Source organism: Papaver somniferum, chromosome 9 (genome assembly GCF_003573695.1).
Source record: "Papaver somniferum cultivar HN1 chromosome 9, ASM357369v1, whole genome shotgun sequence".
Classification (NCBI taxonomy): Eukaryota; Viridiplantae; Streptophyta; class Magnoliopsida; order Ranunculales; family Papaveraceae; genus Papaver; species Papaver somniferum.
The window spans coordinates 180,407,960-180,421,062 of NC_039366.1; the positions used below are offsets into that span (position 1 = coordinate 180,407,960).

Sequence of the window (13,103 nt, forward strand, 5' to 3'; positions counted from 1 at the left end):
TCGGTTTTTTGTGTACATTTGTAAAAAACCGATTCTGATTTTTTTTTTTTGTGAATTGAAAAAATCAACCCAGAATCGGGTTATGAGAGCACGAACATATACCGATTCTGGTTTGATTTTATTCAAAAAAATAAAAATAAAAAATCTCACGTTTCGATGAAGAATCAAGATTAGTTAATTTTTACTTTAATTTGATTAAACATCAATTAATCACCCAATTAACGCTAATTAATCAAGGGTTAAATTAGCAATTTTTTAAAATAATTGGATAAGGGGTGGTTTTTTTACTTTTCAATGACCTTTTTTTGTCATATAGTCATAGGCCCAAATTAATGGGCATAGGCCCCAATTTAGCCAGGTTTGAAATCTCTAAAAATCTCTTGACTAATAACATATTTAAGAACTCTCTAAAAATCCTTCAAATTATCATTTGACTACCTCCTTGTAAAATTCAACTATTATGGGATCAAACAAGATTAAATGTTAATTATGTCTTGTGATATAATTAGAGATGCCTTTTTAACCAATCCTGTTAAAGGGGCGGCATGTTCCATTGGAGGGGCGGCAAGGGTGATAGCAATGTCCCTCTTATTGGTTAGGGGATGTCCTATAGGGGGTGTAAATTGACCAGATTACCATACTCTTATTTTTAACCTAATGGAATCAGAAAAATCAAAACATTTTTTTTGATTTTTTTCATCTTCTCTTCTCTTCTCCTCCTCCATTAAAATTGAAATTTTCATCGTCCTTGATTAATCAGCGGTTTGAAAAATTGATAATCGTTGATTGAAAACTATATTTCCAAAAGACCCAGTTAGAGTTTTGTTTATTGTGTTTGATTTAAGTTAGTTTTGTATCAAAAATTAGGGTTTTGGATCAAAATTGAAATTGAAATTTCTGTGTTGCATGTGAGTTACGGTTGGTAATAACTCCAATTAGAACCGTAACTATAGATTTGGTTGATGTTACGGTTCATTCAACTCAAATACCAACCGTAAGTTATTGATTTTCAGAAAGAATGTTCAGTTACGATTCTTTTTTGCAACCGTAATTGATTTACGGTTGGTCTCGATACTTAAGTTACGAACCGTAATTCTTTCTGGATGTTTCATTTTTTTTACGGTTTGTATTTGCTTCACTGTTATCAACCGTAATTGAGTTACGACTTGTAACTCAAATAACCTTACCAACCGTAGGTTAATTACGGTTGATCTCGATTCATTAGTTACCAACTGTAATTTGTTACGGTTGCTATATGTTGTCATTCTAACAACCGTAACTGGTATTACGATTGGGTTTTTCCCAAATTGAACCAGTTACGGTTGGTATTCGATACTTTTGGAACCGTAACTGAGAGTTACGGTTGGTAACGAGCTAAATTCCAACCGTAAGTTCTTCTGAAATTTTAAAAGTTTCAATTTTTTTACGTACTTTAGATAATTTTGAGCGACAAAAAGCTAATGGGAACTAATTTAGAGATTCACCCATCTCAAATTTGTCACTGGAATCACTCATTTTGGTTGAGTGAATCAAAATCTAGGGTTTCACAAAAATGTCTTTTTTCTTCTCCTCACAACTTTTTTTTTTCAACTCTAAAAATCTGATTTTAGAGTTATTATAAGTGAAAATTAATTATCAACACTAATCTTGATTGTCAACACTAATCTTGATTATCATCACTAATCTTGATTATTAATAATAAGGATTAATTGATTATTTCCATATTTTTTTGATAAAGGGTCGCATGAATTACCATGTAATGATCCTTTTTGTCTTATTAGGTTGCCGCCCCTCTAATGGATCATGACGCCACTTTAACAGTATTGTTTTTAACGTAATCTCAGCCAACAATAAACTTTGCAAGAACTTCTGTTAGTGTGACTTCCAGTGAATTTCCACGAGTAGTTGAGGAAATTGGAAAGCGAGCGTTACAACTGAGACTGTCCCGTGAAGTGGATTGGAAATTTGGTATGCTTTTCAGGACAGGTAGGAATAGAGAGAGAAAATAGTGTGTGTGAGTGAGGGGAGTGAGAGCGAGAGGAGAACAACATCACTTCCAAGGCAAGCAAAGAAAATAGAAGTAAGAAAGTAGAAACCCTAACAAAGTACACTATTTTCTGAACTCGAAGATGATCTTCTCTTCTTCTTTTACCTCTCCCTTTTATAAAATTATTTAAAATAATCCGATCGATTTTTCTTCTCTATAAAATCTTCTTGTCTTTTATCAACTCCGGATAAAACCTGTCCCTAGATTTAGTGGACTAGATTCGGTGTTTTAATGGCGTTTCTCTGAAACTTGTTTGATCATTATGTCTAATTAGTAAGAGACAAATTTTGTGGAATTTAATGGCGTCAAGACAACAACCTCATAAGTCGAGGAAATCTACTTCTAATTTACCTAAATCTGTAAATTCAACATCTTCATCAACAACTTCCTCGAAACATCTTCCTGAGTGTCAAAGCTCACCTGCTTCTTCATCAGCTAGAAGTAAACCTATTCACTATTACTCTTCTGAAGCTGCTACTCTTGATTCTGAGAGATCCAAAGAAAATGTTACTGTTACTGTTCGATTTCGACCTCTTAGGTTTGTGCATTTTTATTTATTTTTAGTTCATTCCCTTCATTTTGCTTTCTCAACTTAGTTTATTATCTTGTTTATTGTGTCAAATTCATTTCTAATTTGTTTGTTTTGATATTGTTTTGGTGACAAGTCCAAAGGAAATTCGTCAAGGGGAGGAGGTTGCGTGGTATGCAGATGGAGAAACGATTGTGCGAAATGAATATAATCCTTCGATAGCTTATGCTTATGGTATGTTATGCCCTTCTTTTTCATTCAATTTTAGGTTTACTTCTTTTCTTTTGTGGACTACAATGGACACATTTTCAACTAGAAGAGGTTGAAGAACTATCTTTGTGTTGGTGGTGCTATGATTGAGTTAAATGGATTGAACGCGTGATATGTTCCGTATGAAAAGGGTTTATGTAATTTACCAGGTTTAGCTTACACTCTAAATGTCGTACAACTAGAGACATATGCTTTGATGAACTTACGTCGCCCAATTACATTTTCTGTCTGGTTTTGGTTAAAGAAAATTCTGAGCAAATATGTGAGTTTATCAAGGAAATAATACGAGATTTGAGCCAGTCTGTCGGATGGCGCCATTATATTTTCTTCATAGAGAAACAAGGAGAAACAAACTTTCGGCTCCTGAAAACATTGTTTTGGATTGTGGAGGAAAAGAAAGTCAATTTGTTGGATGAATTGATTCTTTGTCTTTACGTTACTGGATGATCTGGCATTCTGGCTACTAGTCAATCAGATATTTATGTTAGGGCTGGTATTTCACTTCTTCTTCTTTTGAATAAAAGGTATACTAGAGATTGTAGAACAACCTCATGCGGGATGAATACCGCCCGAAGGGTTTAAGGTGCACTTGAGTCTTCCTCTTGCACTCCAATGCGTCTTCACATACTGTTGTATGTTAGGTTCTTCAAATAAAATTCTGCTTGATGATAGCATCCAGAGGGTTATCGAACTTGAATTGTCTCTCAATGGATATGTATGCTATAAATATGAGCTTGATGCAAGGATAAGAGTCTTTCTGGATGATCAAAGTTGTCTTCCAGAACTATCCACTGTAGGTTAGTGCAATGGTTTTACCATGGGCTTTTTCTGAAGTTGGTGGCAGCAAAATGCCAATGTTTGCTAGGTCTGTCCGATTGGATGTGGTGAGTGCTGACGACGAGGCTGTATTATATGCCTTCATGAAACTTCTGAGAGATAACTTCCTTATGAGTATGTGGTAAAAATGTCCGAATTGTATAGTTAGTTTTATGAAGACATTCCAATTTTTGGGAAAATGTATTTTGTGTTGGTGAATAAAGCTCCTAAATATGTACGCGAGATAAATTCCCAAGTATGTAGCTGAAGAAAACACCTTTAGGATAATGATCAGTATCTGGATATTTGTAAAACCTAGGCTCTCTGTGTATCTTATAATTTAAGCATGGAATTGTCTGGATTCATGTAATTGATCAGCCTACCATTTATTTTAATGTTCACTATTCTGACACAGTCTCATGAAATTAGTCCACCCATGGCAAAGATTTGTGTTTACTTTTTTAGTGAATCTGGGAGTTGTCGTTTTTTTCCTGAAATTCTTATGTTGCTTACTTGAGCTTTCTCTGATTCTAGATCGAGTTTTTGGCCCCACGACAACAACACGCCATGTTTATGACGTGGCTGCACAACATGTCATTGCTGGTGCGATGGACGGGGTCAATGGTAAGTACTTACTAATTATGAACTTCCCTTCCATTTTCTAATTTCTGCTGGCACAAGCTGAATTCTCACAAAGTAGTGAAGTATATCCTGTCAAAAGGTCATTAGTAAATAAATGTGAAGTGATTGTGTCTCTTGAGGCTACTTATCGATACTAATAATGAGATATACCAAACATACTTTGTATGTGCCAGAGACGGACATCTAGGTCAACCTGTAAAGCTATCTAATTTTTCAATACTGCTTAGCCTGCCGTTTATTTTGTTCTTCAATTTCTTTAGCTGCATGTCAAATTTTAGAAGTCGAACATATAGGATTATTTTGTTGTTTAAGATAATAGTCTTTCCATCTTTGTAATCTGTGTTTTCCCCCCTTTTTTCTATCAGGTACTATTTTTGCTTATGGTGTGACAAGCAGTGGGAAGACTCATACAATGCATGTAAGAGCCGTCTCTCTCATACACGTGTATCGTCATGTCATCGAAAAACTCCCTACTTTATTAGGTTGGCAATCTCAATATCCCGAATAGTTAATTCCAGAGATCATCCTCAGGAAAACCATACCAGAACTTCTTCATGTGAGCCTAAATGTCATTTATAATGAAGTAAACGAACCTAAATATATAAGCATCTCGGTGATTGGTAAGCAATTTAGTAATTTTTTCAACCTTTTTTAATATGGATAAACAATCGAGTAGTCTAATTCCTAATTATGTGAAAGGCATATTCTCTCTTGTCCTTTTTATCTTAGTACTAACCAACATTATCATTTTCCATCGTATGTAACATGCTAACCTTTGTGACACTAAACGACAGGGTGATCAAAGGTCTCCTGGCATTATACCGCTGGCGGTGAAGGATGCATTTAGTATAATCCAAGAGGTATAGGTACTTTATTCTTATTAGAACATTAGTAATGTTAATGGGTTAAACTAACTCTCTTATGCCCTAGACTCCAACACGAGAATTTCTCCTGCGTGTGTCGTATTTGGAAATCTACAATGAGGTAAGCTTCTTCCAGTTTACTCAAAATCTTTCATGATCTAATGATTTCCTTGAAGTTGATGTGCTTTATAATATATATGTTAAGAGATTTATATGCCAATGTGCTGTTTTTATCTAATAATTGGCAACCTTCTATCTGCTTTCAGGTTGTTAATGACTTGTTAAATCCAGCAGGACAGAACCTGAGAGTTAGGGAGGATAGTCAGGTATCTGTCTGTCACATTTCGGTACTTGTAAATCATCTGTGTTCTTAGCAAGATACTCATTGTATTCCTACTTTATGTACACTTAATCACACTACTTTCTTTAATTACATTGTATTGTTGGTTGTAGGGAACATTTGTTGAAGGTATTAAGGAAGAAGTTGTATTGTCCCCTGCTCATGCCTTGTCATTAATAGCAGCAGGAGAGGGTAAAATCTTTGTCCTCTTTGTTTTCTTATGTTTTTGTTTTGTGTACTCTCTCTCTCTCTCTCTCTCTCTCTCTCTCTCTCTCTCTCTCATATTCGCTACTTAGCTGATACAGAACTGAATATTCAATTTATTTGTACACTTCCTGACATGTGAGTTGTGTCAGCAAAAACATTTTCTCGCTTAAATAGCATTACTCGCTGAAAAACTATGATATTTTTCTGTTAAAAAAATATCATGCTTCTCGACCTGTAGAGACAGTTTTTTTTTTTTTTGGAGTTTTAAAATGTGTGCTATAGCGGTTCTTACTTATATGTTCTTTTATCTTGTTTTTTCTTTATCCGGCTTTTTTCTTTTTTGTTTCTTACTTATCCGTGTTTGAAGCTGCTTGGTCGTCAAGATTATATCAGGCTTATTGAGACATATTCATTTTGAACAACAGCACACAGGCATGTGGGGTCAACAAATTTTAATTTGCTCAGCAGCAGAAGCCATACGATATTTACTCTGGTATCTTACTTGCACATTGTTTGACATTTAATAATTCACCTCAACAGAAGCATCTTGATTTTGTTTTACTCGTCTTATCTCTGTGTTATATGTGAGTTACCAATTTCTAGATGTTGGGCATATGACCCAAGACATGTTGGTGACATCTAGTTTAAGATGGTTGAACATATATAGAATTTGAGGTTGTGGATGTGTTGAAAGTTGATCTGTCTGAATGACCTCCTTGCCTGTTGACTCACTGTGTGATCAGATTGTGTGTAAGAGCAGCATTCCGTCATTGACATAAAAGTAGCAGCAAATGGAGCAGTTTGTGATGAAAAATATTGCTCTATGCTTATTTGTCTCCAAGTTGGAATTTCAGACTTATACTAACGAGCTTAGAAACCCAAATCAAGTCATTTTCCATACTTCGGTTTCGAACCGTAATTGCATGAGAATGATAATTAGACATTACGGACTGCTCCTTTTGGTTAGCTTTTGCATATAAATTTGAACTGCTAGATACATCTCAGGATGTATTTTATTCAGTTGTGGAATGCCAAGCTGTTAGCCTATTTGTTTGCAAATGATGGTTTGGAATTGATTAAACATATTGGCCTAGTTGAATCCTAAATCGAACCCGCTGTATCTTATATAGTGACATGTTTATTTATTTGTAGAAATCTCATAATCTCTTTCCAACCTAAGTATGAAACATTTTCTAGAATGGGATTCATTTATTTCATTTGCATTACACTTACGTCTCCATCACTTCTTTTTGTTGATATGTTTTGTGTGATTTTGATCTGCAGACTGTAGAAAGTAGCGCATGTGGTGAGAACAGCGAAGGTGAAGCAGTTAATTTATCACAACTGGTAAGTCTCGTAGGATTTTTACTACAAACCTTCTTTGCTTCCTTTCTGTAGACTTCCCTGAACTGCTTTTGCTTCATAATTCACAGTTTTGTGACAGTAATTTAATTATGTTATCGGTATCATGCTGTTGAACTGATGTACTATGCAGTTTATACACAGTCAAGTTCTTATATTCTTCTCTGCATCTTACTTGTACTTGCAGAACCTCATTGATCTGGCAGGTTCTGAGAGCTCTAAAGCAGAAACCACTGGTGTACGAAGAAAAGAAGGATCTTACATTAATAAAAGCCTACTAACTCTTGGAACTGTAAGGATTGAATGATCAGCACTTATTATTTTTGACATGATGAAGCTTTCTCACATGCAAAGATAGTAAGTCTCAAATGTAAATAATTGTGTCTGAATGTAATAAACCTGACACATCCATCCGATCCAGTTCAAAAAAAGCAAAAAATAAAATACATGCTTAAAAGATTAAGGTGTCACAGTAACTTCATGTTTTTGATGGTGATTTTCTAGAGGAAGTCTTGCAGATTAAAGAATCCAGCAATCTGCTAATTTGTTACTTGTAGAATTTCAGGTAATATCGAAATTAACAGATGCACGAGCGACACATATACCATACAGAGATTCTAAACTCACCAGGCTTCTTCAATCTTCTCTAAGTGGTCATGGGCGTGTTTCTGTAAGCTTTTGCATAATTTCTGATTTCTTCTATCATTTTACATAACTTGGTTAATTCAAATGAGGCTGACCTGATAGCATCACACCTTTGTCCTTGCAACCACTAATCATGAGATAGAGTAACTTAATTTATGGCTTTATGTACTAATTTATTTTGAAACTACAGCTCATATGTACTGTAACTCCTTCTTCGAGCAATTCAGAAGAGACACATAATACATTGAAGTTTGCCCATCGCGCCAAACACATTGAAATTCAAGCATCACAAAACAAGGTTTACTATCTACTTACCTCATAATATGCAGTTACGAGCTACACTAGATTAAAATAAAAACTCAATTTTTTGCAGATAATTGATGAGAAATCCCTCATTAAGAAGTACCAGAGCGAGATTTTCAGCTTAAAGGAAGAGTTGGAACAATTGAAACGGGGTATCATCTCCGTTCCCGTGAAAGATGGAGATGATAATATAGTTCTCCTGAAACAGAAGGTACCCTTGTCTCCTTGTTCTTTTTATTTACCAAGCAAGCATGAGTTAGGTAAAATTTAACATCTGATGTAGAATACAAGTCTTCGAGAACTGTTGTGATATTATGAATCCCTGACTCACATATAAATATATTCATTTCTTGTTTCTTTTCCTTGGAGCTGTTGGTATAAATTTCCCTTCACGTGCATCAAGCTTTGGATTTACTTGTATTTGTCTTGATAAGTAGATGGAAATGTGTCAAAACTACCATTTTCTTAATGCTTGAAAGATGTCGTCATGCTGTCCAGGGTCATAAACAATGAAACTGTGCTAATTTATGCTCACTGAGGCCGGTTTCGTCAGAGCTCATGATGAATGATACTGTTCCTATTGCTCGGATAGCTTTCTATAAGTTGTCTTCCAGTTCAGTTATTTGGAATCATCCCTCATTATACGTTGTCTTGTGTTAATGTTAGGATGCATATCCTTGCATAATAATATGTTTTTGACTTGTTGAAACTTCTTTGATGTTATGATTTGAAAAGCTAGAAGATGGTCAGTTCAGGCTGCAGTCAAGGCTGGAAGAAGAAGAAGCTAAAGCTGCTTTACTGGGAAGGATACAGCGGTTGACAAAACTAATTTTGGTTTCTACAAATGCTACACAGTCACCAAGATTTCCTCAGCGGCCAGGCCCAAGAAGAAGACATTCTTTTGGAGAAGAAGAGGTTTTGTGCCCGACACTACCAAATTCACTTTCCATTGGAAGTTTCGAGTCTATTATTATTACTGCTTCTTCCAACTATGCTCTGCCGTCCTGTCGTATTTTTTGTTCTGGATTATATCACTTTATTTGTTCTAGTTGAGAAAGCCTAAAGATCAAGAAATTTGTTTATTTCCCTTCAGTTTCACTGGTCTAAATGTAGTTTATAAATTTGCAGCTCGCCTACCTTCCATATAAGAGGAGGGACTTGATTCTGGATGAGGAAAACATTGACTTGTATGTTTCTCAAGATGGAATCAGTGAACCTGCAGATGACCCTTTCAAGGAGGAAAAGAAGAGTAAGAAACATGGATTGCTAAATTGGTTTAAGCTAAAGGTACAAAGCAATGATATTCATTTGAAAGCTTTTTGAAGACCGATAATCTTAATCATTAGTGACCAGACTAATTTGGCACAGCCTTTATCTGTCACTTGTACAAAGATGGTGTGAATGACTTAGCTAAAAAAAGTACAAAGATGGTGTTTACTATGTTTAGTATCTGAACCTGCTTTCTAACATCACATGGGCTATGTTTAGTAAGAAACATGGATTGCTAAATTGGTTTAAGCTAAAGGTATGAAGCAATGATATTCATTTGAAAGCTTTTTGAAGACCGATAATCTTAACTATTTATGACCAGACTAATTTGGCATAGCCTTTATCTGTCACTTGTACAAAGATGGTGTTTACCATGTTTAGTATCTGAACCTGCTTTCTAACATAACATGGGCCAACACGGTTTCTTGTTTCATATCACATTGTCAGATGTTGCCCGACTTTAAAGTGACTGACCAAAATGTTTTTGCTCAGTTGGAGATGAATGCCTGACTGTTCACATCCATGAGTTTTGTGTTATTTTTAAGCTTGAATAGTTCTGCACGTTATTTTTGTTTTTGAAGGTGTTGTATTTGATTCCTATCGTTAATTCAAGTTTATTTTGCCTTCAGAAGCGAGATAGTGCCTCAGCAACACCGACAAGTATCGACGAATCAAGTGGCACAAAATCAGTTACTGCACCTTCAACCCCTCAAGCGGAGAGCATCAATTTTCCCGTGGAATCAAGACTTTCCAATCCTTTGCACACTGAGAGTACCCCTTCAGCAGACGTTCCATCTGAAGCTGGACAAGATGGAGATGTTCTCGATGAAACCTTTTCTGGGCAAGAAGCATCCGTGGTATGCTGTTCACATCTCATGACACTTTCTCAAAATAGCTTCATAATTGCTCATTTTAACTTGCCTCCATGTCATGGTCACCCATATATCTTGCCATGATTTCGCAGTTGTACCATATAAAACAAAAATTTGGTGGCATTATTTTACATACGACACACATGTATTGGTACCTAGGACGATTTTTGTAGGGCTTAGCTACTCACCAGATTTTTTAGTTTCTTTGAGTTGGATATTGACTCACTTGACCGCCGCCTTCAAAACTTCTTGCTGTAACACTTTCTACCTATAGCATGGCTTCGTTATTTTTATTTTGGACTACGTATTAGATGCTAAAACTTACTGGTTAAAATTAGTTTTTAGTTTTTGTGTTAAACTTGCATTTTTTTTTTTGGTGATGCCAGTCTAGCATAAAGATTATAGACCAAATTGATCTTCTAAGGGAGCAACAAAAGATTCTGTGTGAAGAGGTGGCACTTCATTCAAGTGCTTTAAAGCGCCTGTCAGAGGAGGCTGCAAATGACCCTAGAAAAGAAAAGATTCAGGTAATTTTCTCTCAAGAAATCGCTTTTTCAGTCTTAAAGAAGCGAGAACCCTGATAGTTTGATAATGAAGGTTGAGATCAGGAAACGAAAAGATGAAATCAAGATGAAGAGCCAACAGATAGATTCTCTAGAAAAGCATATCGCTTCTGGTATCCTTGCATCTCACAGCACGATGGATACATCAGAGCTATCACAGGTATTGTGTAGTTTTTTTAAACCTTTACTGGCTAGTGAGAGACCCTCGGAATTAAAAGCTGAGAATCCACATACTGATCCCTTTATCAATTATGTTACAGTCTTTCGGTGAACTGGTGGGGCAACTGAATGAGAAGTCTTTTGAACTAGAGGTAATCCAATTAAAATTTGTTTACTCCACTTGTTAATGGCCTTTATAGCTTGCTGGTTTTTGCGCATGGGTTCTTGATAGTACATGCCCATCCTTGATTCCTCATTAATTTGATATAAAGTGGAAAAAATAAATTAAATGATTCTGGGCCTATTGCTAATGAATTACAACAATGTGTATTCCTTGCTATTCTGATAAGTTTGTAGTTACATGAGATCTCTTTATACAATGTGTTTTCAGGTGAAAACAGCTGATAACAGAATAATGCAAGAGCAACTCAACCAAAAGGTGCTATAGCCAGCAAGAGCAGTTTGCTGAAATATTTTTCTGATGGTGGTTGTGGATTCACTATTATATATGGTGGTAACAGCATTTTCTATTTGTGCCAGATCTATGAATGTGAAGCATTGCAAGAAACAGTAACTTCCTTGAAACAGCATCTGTCTGATGCTCTGAAGGGGAACTCCAGTGAATTAAGAGGTCCTTCAAAGTGCGACATTGACGGAAAAAGTTCTGATGGTGAGCTTTGTATCAGCAAAGAAGAAACAATCTCCAGGGATGCTGACGTGCAATTGCTTCTACGAACACAGGTTAAGTAAATGGACCGTCTTGGTAACCATAATTTTCCTAGTTATTATAAGTTAGAGGTATATTACGGCACGACTTCTTTTTCGGGAAAATTCCACCGAATACTCCAAATGCAGGTTGTGTTCGAATCTGAATGCTTCATTGCGGTGTAGCTTTCCTTAGAATGGCCATGACAGACCAATAATCTCATTATTCTTTATCACGGCACCGGTGTTCAATTTGTTCGTATCTGGATGCTTCAAAAAAGTAAATGTTACAGATTTGTCATCACTAACCAGTAACACGGGAACTGCTTGATCCTTTATCCTGGAACCAGTATCGAGTCTGTTTTGCTTGCTTTTAGTGACTTTCAAATTTGTTAGGACTAGTTTTTTTATTGATTTATTCATTCTGAGACCTACCTTCTCTTTACCTTACCAGGCCACGGAGATAGAACAACTTAACCAGAAAGTGAATGAACTAACTGGATCAAAAGAACAACTAGAAGCACGAAACCAGAAACTTGCAGAAGAGAGTTCATATGCTAAAGGCTTAGCATCAGCTGCAGCAGTAGAACTGAAGGCATTATCAGAAGAAGTCTCAAAACTTATGAATCATAATGAGAAATTAAGTACAGAGTTGGCAGCATACAAGAACTCCCCAACTCAGCGTAGAAATAGTGGCGGAGGTGGTGCTGCAGGCAAGAATGGTAGAAGAGACAGCTATGGAAAAAGGAGCGATCAAGTAGGAAATTCTGCTGCAGAAGTTAGAAAAGAACTCGCGATTAGTCGAGAAAGAGAAACATCTTACGAAGCGGCACTGGTTGAAAAGGAACAAAGAGAATCTGAGCTTCAAAAGAAAGTTGAGGAATCAAAACAGAGAGAAGCATATCTCGAAAACGAACTTGCAAATATGTGGGTACTGGTCGCTAAACTTAAAAAATCCAATGGCACCAATGAATTAGATGATTCTGAATTAAGAAGAGAAACACAGAAACTGGACGGATTGAAGATTTGGGATGATGATTCAACAATGAGAAAAGGATTTCAATAGTGATTGTGGGGCGGTTGATTACTTTGTTGTGTTTATAATAATTATGCGAAGGATAAAAAAGAATCAAGAAACAAAAGCAAAAAAAATGTGAAGTTCAAGTTTGTTTGAGCAAAATTTAGGAATAGTTGTGTAGTCATTTCCGTTTTCTGTAGTTATCTTCTAAACAGTTTGTAAGTTGTGGTGAGTCAAGTCCATTTTCAATGCAATTTCTGTTGTTTGTTCATCTTTGGCAAAGTATATCAGGTTTTGAAAACTACACCCAGTATTCGTTGCAAAATTCAGCAGGCCCTCGATGTAATCAAGGCAAAGAATAGAAGTGTTCCTGTGGTGCAAGTACCATTCAAATCTAGCTTGTACATATACCAAGTACTAAGCATTAACAGTGATGTTCCGTCGGATGTAATTGAAAACTCCTCGAGGACCTCAACACTTTTAGCATACTTGG

General features: G+C 36.0%; 1 protein-coding gene across 1 annotated transcript; it reads left to right on the top strand.

Annotated features, from left to right (window-relative positions):
- Window positions 1–1,939: 1,939 nt before the first annotated feature.
- Window positions 1,940–12,881, top strand: LOC113309577 (kinesin-like protein KIN-7K, chloroplastic). Its single transcript, XM_026558016.1, has 23 exons — window positions 1,940–2,585; window positions 2,713–2,810; window positions 4,197–4,286; window positions 4,670–4,722; window positions 5,099–5,164; window positions 5,235–5,288; window positions 5,434–5,493; window positions 5,621–5,699; window positions 6,140–6,207; window positions 6,999–7,061; window positions 7,264–7,368; window positions 7,642–7,746; window positions 7,912–8,019; window positions 8,095–8,235; window positions 8,760–8,939; window positions 9,153–9,311; window positions 9,923–10,150; window positions 10,552–10,692; window positions 10,763–10,888; window positions 10,989–11,039; window positions 11,279–11,326; window positions 11,428–11,628; window positions 12,047–12,881. The coding sequence occupies exons 1-23, from the start codon at window positions 2,347–2,349 to the stop codon at window positions 12,656–12,658; spliced, it is 3,075 nt and encodes a 1,024-aa protein (XP_026413801.1). The 5' UTR covers window positions 1,940–2,346; the 3' UTR covers window positions 12,659–12,881.
- The last annotated feature ends 222 nt before the right edge of the window (window positions 12,882–13,103 follow it).